At 44.1% G+C, this 19539-nt stretch overlaps 1 protein-coding gene across 4 annotated transcripts in view; it reads right to left on the bottom strand.

Moving 5' to 3' along the window:
* The window catches only part of ptprub (protein tyrosine phosphatase receptor type Ub), a 257482-nt gene that overhangs the window by 58079 nt on the left and 179864 nt on the right, over positions 1-19539 (bottom strand). For all 4 annotated transcript variants that reach the window (XM_018766225.2, XM_018766226.2, XM_018766227.2 and 1 more), the window contains exons 11-13: positions 15223-15325; positions 14487-14760; positions 11355-11391 (exon numbers count right to left, since the gene is read on the bottom strand). In XM_018766225.2, coding sequence (XP_018621741.1) covers positions 11355-11391; positions 14487-14760; positions 15223-15325 — 414 coding nt within the window. The remainder of the gene's footprint in view (positions 1-11354; positions 11392-14486; positions 14761-15222; positions 15326-19539) is intronic.

Here is a 19539-nt window from a genome sequence, read left to right as displayed (position 1 = left end):
CATTCTTACATATTCACTGGCAGTAGCAGTTCAGATGGATTGAAAATAACTCTCGTAATAATACCCATCTTTCTTATATTGACTCTCTTATTGTACTGTTCTCCCTGCGTGTTGTGCACACCAGTACGTTAACGCAGTTTAACAGTGAGTAAGGCAAACTCGATTCTCACGAGCCAGGATTATGAGCGTCTTGCTCCTTTGTCTCCAAATGTGAAAATGCGAGTGAAACTATAATAAACAGAAACAGTAAAAGAAAAACTTAGTCTAATTACAACAACCGTTATAATAACCAGTTAAATCGTTTGCCGATAGCACACTTAGCATGACACAGCGCGAACTCACACGCGTTTTACAAGACCAGTAACGTGGAGTTACGGCTGAATAAACAGAGTTTACATTACAAAGGTCAAACTTAAAAGCACGTAAACATTTTAGCCAATGTCTGCAAGAACTTCACAACTTACAATTATTGCTTTCACGGGCGTAGGAAAAGCACACAGAACTCAAGACGCTTCCACTATGCCTATCCCGACAGTAGACTAGTGCATCATGAAAATAGCGCACGTGCACAAATTGCGTATAACTTACGGAAATAAAGGTTCCGCTCAACAAAGCAATTAATCACATGAACTAAACAAATCTACGGGCAGAACACTTATTATGAGGGGTCATGGAGATACAGCAACATCCTTGATGGCAATGACTGTGTGACTCACAAAGTCACATCTAGCTCAGCATATTTTGGCAGATGAGGGGCAAATGGCAAGTACCACAGGAAGGGAACAGGACAGAAGAATATATCAAATCTACACTACAAACAGTATATCAGCTGATTGCCTTTTTAATTATCCTATTGTATTGTTTAGCTACTGTGTAGAATTTTATGTTCTGCAGCTTCTTTTAGTTTAAGGGTACTTTGTGTATGTTTCCCTTTCCCCTGCAAGGGAAAGGCCTTTATTAGTCAACCAAATGAAATAGACGACTTCATTATCAATGTACAGCTTCACTACACACATCATTTCAGTCAGACACTAAAGGGCATGCTGCTTGTCTCCCTCTCTTCAGAACCAATATGTAATTACATCCCTCTCCAGGTCTTTTATATAAAAATACTTGTTCAGTGGGGGTGCAGTGGGTTGGACCACAGTCCTGCTCTCCGGTGGGTCTGGGGTTCGAGTCCCGCTTGGGGTACCTTGCGATGGACTGGCGTCCCATCCTGGGTGTGCCCCTCCCCCTCCGGCCTTACGCCCTGTGTTACCGGGTAGGCTCCGGTTTCCCATAACCCCGTATGGGACAAGCGGTTCTGAAAATGTGTGTGTGTGTGTGTGTGTGTGTGTACTTGTTCAGTTTCAAATTCAGTGTAAAACTGAAATTCTTCAAAACACCTTTTAAATCACATGTTGTTTTTCTCATTTTTTTACAACAAAAAAAAGACAGATGCCGATGGTATGATTTTTACACTATTCTGTTTCTTCTAATTTTAGAGGGCAACTAAGCAATTCTTAGTTGCCTGCTGTTCTAGAAAAGGCTATTCAGAAGGCCATTACTATGGCAGTTGGTGACCATAAGTGGTGGCTGAATTAAAAGTAAATGCGTAAATATGGGGGAAGGGCAAACAAAGGGGTTCCTCAACCACTTCATAAAAAGCCACCAGACCTCTTCCCTCTCTCACTATCCAGTTTCCTGGGGGTATTATATAGACCAATTAGGCCCAGGATAGAAGTAAGGGAGATAATGTATGGCAGCAATGGAAAAGTCCTCTCAGTCAGCAGCTAAAAGTAAACTGATCACCTCCCGGCTCTATAGAATGAAGGACATTTTCAGAACACGTCATTGTCCAAAAAGTCTGCTTCATTTCATAAGAACGGTGATTTGAGGGATTGCTAAGTTTAGGTCCCCTTTATTGTCCAAATGCAAGGATCACGTACTCCAAATGTTGACAATCGCCTCCAGCATGGTATTCTAAACCATTTAGATCTGAGCTTTTTCTCAGAAGACGCAGTACAATCCCATTTCAGTCCATTTGGCCAACATGTTGCACCAAATATGTCAAATGGGCCCTGAAAGCTCATTTTCCTTGCCACTGTACAAAAGTCCACTTGAGCGTGATTGTGAAGGTCATGGGTCACAGTCACACTTACGTTGTGGCAAAAGCAAACATATGTTGCGACAGCATATATGGTGTAAATACAGGCACCCCTCAACTTACACAAATAGAGCATTCTTCAACCCCTTACGTAAGTCAAAATTTACATATGTCGGATTCCCCTCCCCCCCTCCATTACAGAGCCAAACCTTCTCATTTCCTTCACATTTGTTGCAAACACAGGTATATAAAAAAAAAAATTACACAATATAATTCTCTAGTAAATGTCAGACATATTAAAAACTGAAATAAGAGATAGTCATTGTCAATTAACTACATTTTTACATTTCTATAAAGCATAAATTAAATAAGGTATTGTATTGTGGGTGCTTAGCTCATCTAGTAGTATGCTGGCACACAAGAGGGTGCTGAACTTGTGTAATTTATAATTTTTCCATCTGCGTTATTGCACTTTGACATTTCTTCAGTACCGTTGTTGTTTTCATGCTAGCTGTTCCTTTCACGTGCTCCTTTATACATGCAGCATCCTTCACTATTGTATTCACAGTCTATATGGCTAAACCTGGTTCCCATGCTATAGACAATAATCTTTGTCTACTTTCATACTTCCTTATTATGTTTAGTTTCATCTTCAAATCAATTTTTGTACGCTTGCAAGACGGTTCTTGTTTTTCTTCAAGCACACATTTACCACCAGGCTTTGTAAATAATCAAAAGGGTAGAACACATGTGAAAAAAGCATTACACTAAGAATAAGAGATGTGTTCATGGCTCAAAACTGGGACCTAGGGACATCCGGTAGTGGTTACAGCTACTGCCTTTAGATCCTAAGGTCACAGGTTTAATCCCCATCTCTGGCTGTAGTACCTTTGAGCAAGGTACTTACCCTAAATTGTTCCAGTAAAATTACCCCACTGTGTAAATGGGTGAATTATTGTAACCTTAACACTATAACTCACTTTGGAGAAAAGCATCAATTAAATAAATAAATGTAATATGCAGCTTCCTGGCTATGCCGGCACATAACGTATTTCATATGTTTTCCATAAAATAAATGCACTATTCGTAAATAATGTGTTTGGCAGGAATTTTTTACTTAAGTCCAATTTACGCAAGAAGAAGGGTGTCTGTATTGTATGCAGCAGAGGTGTTTTGCTGGAACATGGCACAATTTTTTCCCTTCCTTTCATGTTGACTAGTTGGAGGCTGAATGCTAGTGCTTCTCTGGACAGAGCACATACAGTTTATTGTCATAGGCAAATCCTTGACTTTTTTTCAAACATGACTGGTAAATAGCTCTGAACAAGTAGCTTACTGACTGAATCCATTTACGTTTACATTTATTCATTTAGCAGATGCTTTTCTCCAAAGCGACGTATATTGTACATTTAGTACAATTAAAATCATGTGTTAGCTAAGGAGTCACTACTGGTAATGGTTTGGGTGTATGGGGTGTCAGGGAGGGGTAATACCTCTGACGGGGGAACAGTCGTACTCTTAGGAGTAGTTTGTCTGCTTTGTTTCCCACCTAACATTCAGATCTCACCTGTGGCTCCAAGTAACTGTTTGCATGCAACAGCGGCCACACTCCGGAAACCGCTTCAACTGGCTGACTAAACTAGGTGAGGGTAGCCAACAGCTATGAAACGCTCAGTGAGGCAGGGCTTTTCTACCAAAGCATGTGAAGATGTGAGGTAACCTCACTGATTCACCCGTCAGGAAGGCGGTAATAGCAAGCATTTTGTAACACCCAGCACATGAAAAGACACGTAAGGTGTCCTGGTCATCCACTGTGCCCGGCCTTATCTCCAGTCATCTCAACTTGTGTCCTGCCACTGGATATAGATGGGAACTAGGAAGAGAGAGTGATGCTGATGTCACCCGACTCTCCCTCACGCTAATCCAACTCACAAGCAAATCTCAACCCTTCCTTGTCAAGTCCTTTGGCAATGGGTGAGTAACAAAGCAGCAGATGTGGATACATCAGGAGCTGTAGTCGTAGACCTGCATGCAGGCAGCTCAGACTTAATGGCTGTTTCTTCACTGATCAAAGCAGCACTGGAGCTCAGCATCTTTCTGAGCAACTGAGCAGCCCTATTCAGGACTGCACTGCTCACCTCCATAGCATGAGGAAGGGGCTAGAAAAGGTGCCCTAAATATTCCCTGCTTCACCTTATCCTGGCCAGCATACCACAGCTAGTGGGGATCCCACATCGCAGTCGAACTAATACAAAACGTAGGGTAGCAACATCACAGCAGACAGATCAAAGAGAAGATCTGTGCCTGTCACGAGAGAGCTCGCACATTACAACATTGGCATTGCAGCCCTTAACAAAACTTGCCTTGCAAATGAGGACCAGCTATCCGTGGTAGGAGTTGACTATACATTCTTCTGGAATGGCCACAGCAGCGATGAGCGTTGTGAATCTGGAGTTGGCGTCGCCATCAAGAGTCATCTTGTTCGGAAATTTTCCAGCCTCCCCGAGGGTGTGAATGACCAACTCATAACTCATGGAGGTGTGTTGGGTCTTCCGCAAACAGAAGACAAGGAAAGCACCAGGCCCAGACGGTGTGTCACCAGTCTGCCTAAAAACCTGTGCTGACCAGCTGGCCTCTATCTTCACAAAGATCTTCAACAGATCACTGGAGCTGTGCGAAGTTCCTTCCTGCTTCAAACGCTCCACCATCATCCCCATCCCGAAGAAACCCAAAATCACAGGACTGAACGACTACAGACCTGTTGCCCTAATATCTGTGGTCATGGAGGCATTTGAAAGACTGGTGTTGGCCTACCAGAAGGACATCACTGGACCCTTGCTGGATCCCCTGCTTATCGAGCAAACAGGTCTGTGGATGATGTGGTCAACGTGGGACTGCACTACATCCTGCAACATCTGGATAAACCGGGGACTTATGTGAAGATCCTATTCGTGGACTTCAGTTCGGCCTTCAACACCATCATCCCACACCTCCTCCTGTCCAAATTAACCCAACTCTCTGTGTCTACCTCCATCTGTCGGTGGATCACCAACTTCCTGACAGACAGGCAGCAGCTAGTGAGGCTGGGAAAATTCTCATCCAATACTCGCACGATCAGTACTGGCACCCCCCAGGGATGTGTGTTCTCCCTACTGCTCTTCTCCCTGTACACCAACGACTGCACTGCAAAAGACCCCTCTGTCAATCTCCTGAAGTTCGGAGACGACACCACACTCATTGGCCGCATCCGGGATGGTGACGAGTCTGCTTACAGAAAGGAGGTCAAAGAGCTGGCTGTCTGGTGCAGTCATAACAACCTGGAGCTAAACACATTCAAAACAGTGGAGACGATTGTGGACTTTAGGAGAAACACCTCAGCATTATCCCCACTCACCATCATGAACAACACTGTGGCAACAGTGGAGTCATTCAGGTTCCTGGGCACCACCATCTCACAGGGCCTGAAGTGGGAGCTCCACATAGACTCCATTGTGAAAAAGGCCCAGCAGAGGTTGTACTTCCTTCGCCAGCTGAGGAAGTTCAACCTACCACAGGAGCTACTGATGCAATTCTACTCTGCAGTCATCGAGTCTGTTCTCTGCACCTCTATAACTGTCTTGTTCGGCTCAGCTACAAAATCAGACATCAGAAGATTACAGCGGATAGTTCGGACTGCTGGAAGAATCATCGGCACATCCCCCCCAGCTCTCCAAGAACTGCACTCGTCCAGAGTCAGTAAAAGGGCTAGCAAAATCATTCTAGACCCCTCACATCCAGGCCACTTCCTCTTCGAACCTTTGCCATCTGGCCGGTGCTACAGAGCACTGAGCACCAGGACAGCCAGGCACAAGAAAAGTTTCTTTCCTCAGGCCATCTACTTCGTGAACAGCTAAATCCCCCCCAGAGAGTAAACCAGTGCAATACACAATACTATTTATATTTATAATTATATCTATTTATCACATCATGTGTCTTACTCACATTCCCTTGCATTTGTATAGAACATATCTGTACATACATATAATGTCTAGTGACTATTTTTTGTATATTGTGTACTTAATATTTTTATATATTTTTTATCCTTTATTCACATATTCTATCTTCTCATCTGTGTCTTCTCACTGTCATTCTGTCTGTGCTGTGGAAGTTTCTGTCACCAAGACAAATTCCTTGTATGTGTGAACATACTTGGCAATAAAGCTCGTTCTGATTCTGAAAGTGCACCACACAGACAAGATGATTCTGCTTGGCGATTTCAATGCAAGAGTAGGGTGTGATGCTTCAGCCTGGGAAGGAGTCATCAAAAGAAATGGAGTGGGAAAGTGTATCAGCAACAGCCTGCTACTTCTGAAAACCTGTACGGCACATGACCTTCTGATCACCAACATGGTCTTCCACCTCCCTACTTGCAACAGGACTTTGTGGATGCATCCTTGCTCTAAGCCCTGGCATCTGATCAACTATGTCCTCATCAGGAAAAGGGACAGACAGGCAGGATGTCAGGGTGACAAAGGCTGTGTGTGGTGCTGACCGTTGGCTGGATTACAGGCTCATAGTATCCAAAATGAAGCTTCATATGATGCCAAAGAGATGACCACAAGGTTGTAAGGCCATCAAAAGGATCAATGCATCAAAGCTAAAGAACAGCCACTTTGCTGAAAATCTAGTGAAAGACCTAGAAAATGAGCTTGCTGATTTCCATCTTGAGGACAATGCTGAAAAAGACTGGGAGCAATTCTGCAACACTGTCCATACAGCTGCATCAAAGGTATTAGGGCTCTCCATATGCAAGCAGCAAGACTGGTTTGAGAAAAATGATTTGGAAATCCAGTCCTTACTTGCTAAGAAGCACCATGTGTATAGTGCCCATCAGAACGACCCATCCTCAGCTGTAAAGAAGGCTGCCTTCATCAGCGCTCGCAGAACAGTACAGAACACACACACACACGCACATTTTCTGAACCGCTTGTCCCATGCGGGGTCATGGGGAACCGGAGCCGACCCGGCAACACAGGGCGTAAGGCCGGAGGGGGAGGGGACACACCCAGGATGGGACGCCAGTCTGTCGCAAGGCACCCCAAGCGGGACTCAAACCCCAGGCCCATTGGAGAGCAGGACCTGGTCCAACCCACTGCGCCACCACGCCCCCCCCCAGTACAGAACAAACTGTGCCAAATGCAGTACTTGTGGCTAGCAGTTTTATGAAGCCCTGAACACACTCTATGGACCACAGTCCTCTGGGAGTTCTCCCATCCTGAGCTCAAATGGCACTATTCTCATTACAGAGAAGACACAGATCCTCCAGAGATGGGCTGAACATTTTGAAGCTGTTTTCAACCACCCTTCAATCATAAATGATGAGGCCATCAACAAGATGTCCCAGGTTGCTGTCAGTGACTCCATGACCAAGAGAAGGTGAAGTGAAGTGAAGAAGGCCAGCAGTCAGCTGTCAAGCAGCAAATCAGCAGGCTCAGATGCCATACCAGCAGAAGTCTACAAAGCCGGTGGTCCTAACAAGCTGTTCCAGTCCTTCTGGAAGCAACAATCCATCCCACAGGAACTTAGATACACGTCCATCGTACACCTCTATAAGAGGAAGGACAATTGCCAGATATGTGACAATCACTGTAGGATCTTGTTGCTTTTCACAGCAGGGAAAGTCATTGCAAGACACACACACTTTCTGAACCGCTTGTTCCATACGGGGTCACGGGGAACCGGAGCCTACCCAGCAACACAGGGCATAAGGCCGGAGGAGGAGGGGACACACCCAGGACAGGACACCAGTCTGTCACAAGGCACCCCAAGCAGGACTCGAACCCCAGACCCACCAGAGAGCAGGACTGTGGTCCAACCCACTGCGCCACCATCATCATTGCAAGAGTCCTGCTGAACTGTCTGATTACTTACCTGGAGCAGGGCTTACTGCTAGAAACACAGTGCGGCTTCCACAAGGAACATGGAACCATTGACATGATCTTCATTGTGTGCCAACTATAGGAGAAGTGCCAAGAGCAGAATCGTGAACTCTGCAGGGAAAGCACTACCATGGAAAGCAGAAAAAGCAGTTCAAGGACACACTGAAGGCCTTGCTGAAGTCCCTTGAAATCAACACCACTACTTGAGAAACCCTCGCACTGAACGGTCCAGCATGTATGGTAAAGCTTAAATGTAATTTGTGTATGTGACCTGACACTGACCCAGGTAAGAGTAAATACAGCTCAGGTATGTGCCCTGGGGTGAGGGTAAGTTTAAGCCAATAACAATCAATCAAGGGGATCCCTTGGAAGCAGTTGTGCCTGGAACCATGATAGTGGACTAATGAGAAGAGTATGTGAGGAAGTAGAACCCAAAGTAACAATCTGTCTCAAGATAAGAATCAGGCAGACTATAGTAGGTGCCACTGTGACTGAAGGACCATTAACCAAAACAGCTGTAAAAATAGTGGCCAGATACATAGTGGCCAGATCTAAGGGGGATCTGGACCACATAAAAAAAGAGTGTCTGGTTAATGAAAAATTGTGCAAAAGGTACTGTTTGCAATTTGTCTGGTAGTTGCTCTGCAGACCAACTTGGCTTTGTTACTTTGTAATAAAATCTACTTGTATTTACAAACTACATAGAGTCTGGTGTGTCATCTCTGGAAACCACAACACATGGCCCAGCCTCATTCACAAAGGTTGTCAAACCGCCAAAGCAAAGCAAACCGCTGAGGCTCAAAGAAAGTATGAGTTTGAGTTCCTCACAAATCGACAGTGTCATCACATGTCTGCCCGACATGTGATAGGACGTTCCATGCCTGACTCAGACTACTCAGTCATCTTCAGACACATAGAGGCCAGTCAGCCAGTCAATAGAGCTGTCGAGTTCTTCATCAACAACGATAGACAAACAACATTGATAATGGCTGCTAAATGGTGAAATGATTTGTATAGGTAATTACTAGCTCATAAAGTATAGATGTTTTCAATTAATTAGCAATCACAAAGAATAAATAAGGTACCCTACTATTTTTAGGTTTTCAACATTTAAATTGATGTCAATCAGTTCTTCATAAAGATTATTAATTTCCTATATTTCACAGATGATCAAATCAACATAATACTTTCTGAAAACATAAACACACCAACAATATATTTCTATGTAATGACTTTTCATAGTTACACCAATTTTCCAGATGCACCTTAGGCTACTTGAGCAAAAATGAGCACCTGGTCTGGTCAAATTAACATTTAAGGATTCCTTATAAAAGACTAGACTACAGAAACCAGGGAGAGAGTGTGACAAGTTTTGTGAGAAACTTTAAAAAACTTATTGTGATGAAAACACAAGCCAGTATGGATCATCAGAACCTACGGGGGGGGCAAGCACTATACTTACATACATACTGCACATCTGTACATGTTGCACAGTTCTTGTTTTCTAGGCTTTGTCTGATTGATCTTCTGAATCTTTCTTAAAACTAATATTAAACTAAGTAAAAAAACTGAATTATAGTCTTACTGAAGTGCTCCCAAGAAACTGGTAACTGGAAACCAATTGGTACCAACTGGAAACTGGTAATTAATCTTGTTAATCTTGTTTATTGGAACTGAAAATAAATTTGTATTTATTAAAACAGAAAAAATTGTGCAAATCCAAACTCACGTTTACCTTTGAAAAATGTAAGCAAAACAATGGCCAAAAGCCTATCCAATGTAAAAAAACCCTCTCATGATACTCAAGTAAGGATACTTTTCACCAATCAACATCCCATCCCATCCCAACCCATCATTAGACTGACAGGACAAAGTGTCTTCTGCAAAAATATTACATACTGAAACTCTTCTTTCAGAATTTATAAAATAAAGAAAAGAGAAGGACTTTCATCAGCAGGACTGGCAGTAATTAACTCATGTAACAGATCAAAGAGTAGCACTTGGAATGTGTTGAAGGTAAGTGGAAGACCATCCACCTTGTTTCCAAGCAAAAGGAACCTCATCACGCTCCTTACTAACATGCTGAAAAGTAGCCTCTCTTGCTACTTTCTGGGTGCCAAGTCAGTTTTGCCATGGGACCCTGCTTAGCTGCCATTTTGACACAAGGAAAAGGTGTAAATATACAGCGGAGGCTTCTATGTATGGTATATGGTAGAGCCTTGTGTGTCCAAATATCCCACCGGACACTGGCACAGTAAAGCCACCTTTGATGCTGCGCAGAATCAAATTACATTTTGAGGCCTGTTCTATCTGAATCTGGAAGATCCATGGTGCAGGTGAAGGAAAAAACACAGACAGAAAGAAAGCACAAAAGTTTATCTCCTGTCTTCTTGGTCATTTCTGGATGTGAAAGCCTGTGGTGAGGACACAGTGCTCTTGCTGACCTAGCCCTAAAAAACCTTTTAGAATGTGGCAATATGATCTCATTCCCTTGATAATAGTAATGATCTGTTGCTAAGCTAATCTTTGTTTGTACAGCTCCCCCCGTTCGAAGGCATGAACAGAAGGGTTCATGTCTATAAAAAAAATTATAGTTGAATAAAGCTGGCAAACCCACAGGCTGTTGAGTAGCCCATAGAAATTGTCTGTACTCATGGATGAACCCAGGGTTTGTCTACTTAGATACTTGAACACTTAAGGATTCCCCCCCGAGGAAGTTGCCTGCATTAGTCTTCACAGCAAGCATGCTTAGAGGGCCTTAGCAGCAAGAAACAATTTTGTGTTGAAAGGTAACAGAGAAACCATTTCCTTATGCATTTTTATAGACCACTCTGTAAACATGGTTGTAGCACGCCGAGGCCGCCTGGGAAGGGGGCGGAGACGGGGGCAAAGCAGCCACAGCTGGGGCTGATTTCATCCCCTATTTCTTCCCCGGTGCCCAGCAGTAGGGGGAAGAGACCGAGGAGGAGAACCAGACAGAGGTGACTGCAGACCCGAACCATGAGACGACGCCCACGTCCCGACTCTCCCAGCCCCTGACCAGCACAAAACCTCTCCCTACCTGTTCCCTGCTCCCCCTTTCCCGTCTCCTTCCTTCTCTGCTGTCTAAGGCAAATAAAAGCCCACACCAACGGGCGACTGCATCTCCTCCTGTTTCCTCCCTCATCTCTTACAATGGTTTATAATCACATACTGTTAATGTTGTTATTCATTCATATGGTCAGTATTAAATTAAAATTTACTTTAGAATGACTTATAATGCTTATAATTCCTAAATGGATGAATACTTTAGCAAACATTTATGAGAAACCTTAAAAAAACTGTACACACACACACACGCGCTCACATACCTTTCCGGGCAATGCGAATGCAGTTTATCCTTATCTCCTAAAAGAGAAAAACAAATCACAAAAAAATCAAAGAGGTGCAAGAGCCTCTGGGTATTGTAAGCAACTGTGCAAAAACATCCTGAAAATATAAAAGTCCTCCATGGATTTTAATCAAAATTGTTAAAGAACTGTAAAACTAACATGACTAAAATCTCAGATCATTTTATGCTAAAAAGATACCTTTTTTTAGACATAATCAAATAATCTGGCACCACAATACAAAGACCATTTATCATGTATTAATTTAGATATGCTAATGACATGATAAATGCATATCAGTCCATCTCAACATAGGCAAGACAGCTTTACTGAAATTTTAAATTGCCTTTAAATGGATATTCTATTTATAGTGAAACTCCCACTCATACAATTTTTACTGCATAGTTATTAAGGTTGTGACAGTTGAATCCACCCGACTGCTTTGGCATAATAAGTGCATCACCAACTAAAGGCAGAAATACAGAAACAATTCATGACAATAGCATTTGCATAGATTAATGACAACGCACTCAAATTTGCCATGAGATGCTGCAAAATGTCACCATTCTGTTATCATACAGGTATATAAGAATCAATAGGTGTGTTGATGTCAAACAAGCAGCCATGACTTTACTCCACTTAATCAAATTCAGCAAAGCATTCATGCCAGTCCTCAAATAGCGAATCAGTCAGCTAACCCATGCTTAGCGAATGAATTATGAACACTGCACACAGCCAGTCAAAAGAAAAGAAAAGAAAAAATGATTAAAACTTGTTAGGCAGCTGCTTGAATTTACTGTGTATGACAAAAAGGGAGTGAGGAACAGAATGATGATTGATCACTGCACAGAAGTCCCAGTCCGGTATTGAGAGAGTGCCTATGAGCCCAGTTAATTAGCAAGTGTAGACAGCCTCTGATGCAGGGGGTCAGTGCCCAATTTGTCAGATTGCTCTAGTTGAGCAGAGGACCAGAGACAATTTGACTCTCCTCTCATGATAACTACCCTGTACGTAGCTCAATGTGGAAAGGTTCCCTGCACGCAAACAAAGGGCCTAATGCAGCATCTTCACACCATGTCCCTCAGTTAAGACAGTTAACGACGTGTATGTTGCTGCGTCCTCATGTGCATGTGCAGGAGAGAGAGAGACAGATCTGTGGGTGCTGCAGTTAAAACCAGCTGATATCTACAGAGCCTGTGACTATCTTTGGAATTTCTCTTTAGATGGTTTTAGTCAGAGAAGTATAGTGTAGATCAAAAGGTTATGCACAAAACCTATAACTAATTATCCTTAATTAACCTGATAAGTTTTGAACATGAGCTGCTTCCCCATGTTGGGGTGCTGGCTACTCATGAATGTCAATGAAGTGTAAACCAGTACAACTCACAGAAACAGATAATGCTGAAAACAGACACAGTGCTGGAGGGATTTGTGGAGGAACAGAACCAAGCTGCTGAGAGTGGAATTATTAAGCCTCATCTGGAGCTCTATCAGTTTCCCTGACTGCTGAAATGTGTACTCTGAAAACACATGGAAAGATACTCTTATTGAGTATGATGAACTCCACTAGACTCCAAGTGAAGCACAGCTGCACCTCATCTCCCACTGCCCTTACAGGGAGCTATAGTCCAGCTTTGTGCTTGCTCTGATTTTATGAGCTCAAGCAATGAAACTGGAGGCTAAAGGCTCAAGGTGGGTGGGGAAACTTGGGTTGCTAAAACAACTGACACTTCTGGAAAGTCAATACAAAAAAGAAGATGTCTCGCTCCAAGCCAAGTGGGCGGCTGAATCCCAGGTTCGAGTATTGCATGCCCGTTTCTCTGCTTGCAATGCCATTGGCATTAGTAGGACACTGCAGTGGTATGGCAGAAACAAAGAGGGAAAGTCACTTGCAACATTAACTGGAATGTGCACTGATGAATCACACTTCCATTCTTACATTTTTGAACTTCTTGGTCCAGGAGAAGGACCATATTTATTCACACCAGCAGGCAGAGTGGGACCACAGTACTTGAATGTTAATTTAGAGGAGACCCCTGGAGATATTGAATGGATTAGGTATCATAGGCCAGTGACTTGTTTTCTCAGCCCCTCTCTGTGTGTTTGTTATAGCTCAGTGTTCCCCCACCTTGGTCCGGTTTTATGAGGGAGAGGAGCTCTTTCATGGAAACTGAAGAGCAATGGGTCTCTCATGACTCGAACCTTGATTCTTCCAAAGCCATTCTATCCCAATGTGGACTTCTCACAGTCAATGGCAATTGAGTACTTTATTCAGTCTCCGAGGAGCTCAAACACCGGAAACACGCTGCAACAGTTCCAGTAAGCCCATTCATTATGCCCCCCCCCCCCGCATCATGCCAAATCGCATTGGCCTGTACTCCTGTGTGCCCCACTCCTTCAGAGCAATTAGGGGATTACACAAAGTACAGCTCAAGTCAAACATGCCCCACTGGTGGCATAGCGAGTAGTGCTGTTGTCTTGCAGTGCCTGGGTGGTGTGAGAGGATGTGGGCTCAATCCCTGCTCAGTCTGTGTGGAGTTTGCATGTTCTCCCTGTGTCTGCATGGGTTTCGTTCAGGTTTCCTCCCACAGTCAATGACATGCTGTTCAGGTTCATCCATAGTGTGTGAGTGACAAAGAGAGTGTGTGTTCCACAGATGTATGGATGAGTGACACTTTGTAAGTAGTGTATCTGGCATTTTAAGCCACCCTGGTGAAAAAGGTGTGTGGGCTGATAGCCCTACATTGGAAGTTGTTTTGGAAAAAAGCATCTTCTAAATAAGTAAATGTAAATTACATTACACAAAACAAGAGTCTGCTATAGCAGTGGTAGACCCCTGTCGAAACACTGGTGCATAAACACCAGTAGTATTTATAGCAACTTACTGTCATTTTGGCTTTTCTTTGACTCTAGACTAAAAATAATATTTTTCTGGGGTTTCATCAGCAGGAAATCATTTTCATGAAGAAACAAAACCCAAATTTTCATTCTTGCATCTTTCAGCAAATTGTTCATTGGTTTTGTGCAAATGTGTGTGAAACTTTGTCCCTTGTTTAAACCTTGTAAATATAATACTCTACTGAGAACACATGAATTCAACACATTGCCACCTACCCCTCTGAAGTTGCTCATGGCTTGGAAGTAGACAAGGTAACTCTTCCTTGGGTCAAGAGGTGTGTTCCAGTAGCCATTGTAGGTGTGATTGTCACCCACGATGAAAGGTGTAGCCTCTGGCAGGCTGCTGGGTGGCAGCTCAGCCGAGTAGTAGTGTGGTACCCCTTTGGCCTGGGCCTCGCCATGAGACATAGGCACTGGAAAACACTCCTGCACCCCCAGTTCACGCTTCACCTTCCTCGTGCTCTCTTCCTGCACCACCACCTGATATGTGCTGGGGAGGCAGAGCTAGAGTATATCACAAGCACTATCCCAAACAGGAAACCATTATGCCCAAACCTGACCCAAAATACTCCAGACAATTGAACTACAGGTAGGAAAGAGAGGCATCCTTCAGACATTCTCCAACATGAGACAGCTTGCCAAGAAAATAAAGTATCATAATCTGGCATCTTATCTCACTTCCAGCCACTGTTCTTCTCATAGCTAAACCACAGCAGTTTTTTCATCTGGGGGATTTTAGTGCAAGAAAACAGCTCATTATTGTATATCAACATTTATTTGTTACAGAAAGTTCTTTTTTTAGAGCAACGCATGGAGCCATAGGTCTTTTCAGTTCATAATCTTCAAAAATGAGTTTCCAAAAATCTTATCAGCAGTGTGGATATAAAGATCAGGAACTCGCATCTCCTAAGTGAGAATGTGCCTGGGTATGGATCGAAGAAGCGGTTCTCACCTGACAGGGGCTCCTCTGCCATGGGCAGGTCGCAGCATCACAGTGATGGTGCTCTCTGTCTCACTCAGTGGGGAGGGCATGTCCCCATAGTCAAATGTGGGCGCTGCAGGAGAGCAACAAAGTGCAGAAGAGCCTTTTTGTACCAAGAACCACTTCAGCTATGTGCAGTGACTATACAAAAACATCCCTTTAAATAACAATCGTACTCATTGATAGGTCCAGGAATTACTAGTGTCCAAGTTTGTGACGACATGGCTCGACAGTAGCATTCATGGAAAAACAATTTCTGTTCAATATCTGCAGACAATTAGTCAGTGGAAAATGTGCAAATAACTGCCAAGTAAGCATGTGTTCATGCGTTGCACAAAAGTGCCAGTGGCAGAGCTGGGACCAGCGTTGGCTGTGTAAAAACTGTCGAGACCCTGAGACAATGCCCTATGGGGGAAGAGCAGCAGAACTGTCCCATTGTGAGTATGTGAGTGAAGATGTACCAGTTTTAATACATTTGCCTGGCTTAATGCCTTTGGATATCACAGCTCTGGGATGACAGCATTGTCAGGTCTTCAGAGATTACTGGAAATACCTATAATTATATTCTTTCTGGGTGGGGGGCGTGGTGGGTTGGACTGGGTTGGACCGGGTCCTGCTCTCCGGTGGGTCTGGGGTTTGAGTCCTGCTAGGGGTGCCTTGTGACAGATTGGCATCCTGTCCTGGGTGTGTCCCCTCCCTCTCCAGCCCTACACCCTGTGTCGCCAGGTTAGGCTCTGGCTCCCCGTGACCCAAACTGGGACAAGTGGTTCAGAAAATGTGCGTGTGTGTGTGAGAGAGTGTGAGATTTTTTCTGCATCTGTGCTGAAAAGCCACAGAAGTTCACAGCCATGCACTTAAATATGCCCACACACACACAGCAGTTGCAGGTCTCAGGTATCAAGGATCTAGCTTACATTAAGGAAAAACACAAGAATCACAATCCATCAAAATTAACTGAAACACAAGCCACATGATGGCAACAGTGGTTTTGGATTTTTGAAAAATACATAATTGAGCAGTGTCTGTTCAGTTTTTGTGGAAACTGCTCTGAGTGAGTCAGAGTCGGTGACACAACAAGTGACTTTAAAAGACTTTACTGGGGAAAAAGTGTTTGTCATTGAAGTGGTGACAACTCTTCCATTTTGCTGATGACTCTACTGTTACAATGGGACACTATAAGGCTAAACCTTTAAGTTAGTAGTGGAAGGGCAGGGTGACAATAGGGAGCAAGGTTGACCATGGAGAAGGGCTGTATCACCATCAAATGAATGACTGCCTGGAGCATTCAGGAACAGGAACACAGATACATTGGCAAGAATACATTTATATTCCATAGGAGCAACTGCTATTTTTGACTTAGTGTACGCCCAGATTGATATTTTAGGCTTATAATTTTATTCGTTAATGTAATGGCCGTTTGAACACACTTTGACAGTAATTGCTTTTGCTGAAGTCATAGCCATTTATCATTAAATTAACAGCCCTTCATTTACCTGCATGGTTTCATTGGGCTTTTGACAGATTTCAGATTGATTCTGATAGGAATCTCAAATTGCATTAAGTTAGATTTACATGGACAGTGCCGTCTTGGTGTTATGTGCAGTGAAAGCACATGTTACAGACACAGTGCAAGTGTATAAGCCCAATTTAAGTCTCAGCAGTTTAGGAGATATATAGCATGAAAGGAAACTGTGCAGCATTGCTGATTTAGGATTTTACATGTGAATGCTGACTAAATGAAAAGATTTAAAGACTGATGGCACCCATGAACTGTGACATGTCAGACACATTGTTTTTAATGGAACAAATCATTTTAATATCGTAAAGTAATCTGCTTTACAGTGATTTACCTATTTATACAGCTAGATAATTTGTACTAGAGAAATTCAGAGTAAGTACCTTGTAAACCACACTGAAATCAAAAGTTCAAATCAAGGCTGTTCAGCTGGAAAGCAGTTATACCATCTATGACAGCTGCTAGCATAGTGATTAGTGCTGTTCTCTTTGAATACAAAGGTTGCAGGTTTGAATCCTGCTACCAGCTATGTTATTCTTGAACAACATACATACAATAAACTGCTCCAGAAAAATTACCCAGCTGTATGAATGGGTAAATAACAGCAAATTTCTTAACATTATAAGCTGCTTTGGAAAAAAGCATTAGCTAAATGAATAAATGTACACTATCTTTTCCCTCCATTTGATATGCGCCCATATTGGACAAACTTTTCCTCCTGTCCCAAAGAAACAAGGACTTCTTAAACTCTGCTGCTCTGTGTTTCACGGAAACCTGGCTGAATGAAGCCATCCCGGACAGCACGCTACATCTGCCGGGCTTCCAGCTGTTCAGAGCGGATCGCGACGCGGAATCAGCGGGGAAATCACGGGGCGGTGGGACATGCTTCTACATCAACGAAAGGTGGTGTACAGATGTAACAGCGTTGAAGAAGACGTGGTGTCCCGACCTAGAAACGCTCTTCATCAACTGCAAGCCTTTCTACTCGCCGCGGGAGTTTTCCTCGTTCATCCTCGTAAGTGTTTACATTCCACCGCAAGCGTGCGTGAACGCAGCGCTGGGCGACCAGATCACTGACACAGAGCAACAACACCCGGACTCTGTTATAATCATTCTCGGGGACTTTTATAAAGCAAATCTCTCCCGTGAACTGCCAAAATACAGACAGCACGTTACATGTCCCACCAGAGACAGTAATATTTTGGACCACTGCTACACCACAGTAAAGGATGCATATCACTCTGTTCCACGGGCAGCTTTGGGGCTCTCTGATCACTGCCTGGTTCATCTTATACCGACCTACAGGCAGAAACTGAAATCAGCTAAACCTGTAATAAGGACTGTTAAAAGATGGACTGGGGAAGCAGAGCAGGACTTACAAGCCTGCTTCGAGTGCACCGATTGGAGTGTTTTTGAGGCTGCTGCTAGCGATCTAGATGAGCTCACAGACTCTGTAACATCATATGTCAGTTTCTGCGAGGATATGTGCATCCCTACCAGGACTCGTTTAACATACAACAATGACAAACCGTGGGTCACTGCAAAACTCAGACAGCTTTGTCAGGCCAAAGAAGACGCCTACAAGAACGGGGACGGAGTCTTGTATATATACACACACACACACACACACACACACACACACACACACACACACACATTTTCAGAACCGCTTGTCCCATACGAAGTCGCGGGGAACTGGAGCCTACCCGGCAACACAGGGTGTAAGGCTGGAGGGGGAGGGGACACACCCAGGATGGGACGCCAGTCCGCCGCAAGGCACCCCAAGTGGGACTCGAACCCCAGACCCACCGGAGAGGAGGACCCAGTCCAACCCACTGCGCCACCACACCCCCCCCGAGTCATGTATAAACAGGCCAAAAACACACTAGCAAAGGAGATCAGAGTGGCTAAGAGAAACTACTCTGAAAGGCTGAAGAAAGTTTTCAGCCAACGATCCTGCATCGGTGTGGAAAGGCCTGAAAGACATCACAAATTACAAGACACCACCCCCCGGCACCGTGTCAACTCAACAACTAGCCAACGATTTGAATGAGTTTTATTGCAGGTTTGATAAACCCTGTCTCACACCCTACACCCATTCAGACTCTCTCCATGAATCAATTAACACCTTCAGTAACCCCCACCTTCCCCCCCCCCCCGCATCTTTGATCTGCGAAGAGGAGGTGCGTCGGGTCTTCGTCAAACAGAAGACAAGGAAAGCACCAGGCCCAGACGGCGTCTCACCGGCCTGCCTAAAAACCTGTGCTGACCAGCTGGCCCCTATCTTCACAAAGATCTTCAACAGATCACTGGAGATGTGCAAAGTTCCTTCCTGCTTCAAACGCTCCACCATCATCCCCATCCCAAAGAAACTCAAAATCACAGGACTTAATGACTACAGACCTGTCGCCTTAACGTCTGTGGTCATGAAGTCACTTGAAAAACTGGTGTTGGACATCACTGGACCCTTGCTGGACCCCCCTGCAGTTTGCTTATCGAGCAAACAGGTCTGTGGATGATGCAGTCAACATGGAACTGCACTACATCCTGCAACATCTGGATAAACCGGGGACTTATGCGAGAATCCTGTTGGTGGACTTCAGCTCAGCCTTCAACACCATCATCCCGCACCTCCTCCTGTCCAAATTAACCCAACTCTCTGTGCCCACCTCCATCTGTCAGTGGATCACCAACTTTCTGACAGACAGGCAGCAGATAGTGAGGCTGGGAAAATTCTCATCCAATACTCGCACAATCAGTACTGGAGCCCC

The sequence above is a fragment of the Scleropages formosus genome, chromosome 8, assembly GCF_900964775.1.
Source record: "Scleropages formosus chromosome 8, fSclFor1.1, whole genome shotgun sequence".
NCBI classification, from domain to species: Eukaryota; Metazoa; Chordata; class Actinopteri; order Osteoglossiformes; family Osteoglossidae; genus Scleropages; species Scleropages formosus.
This window is presented reverse-complemented; position numbering and strand designations above follow the sequence as displayed.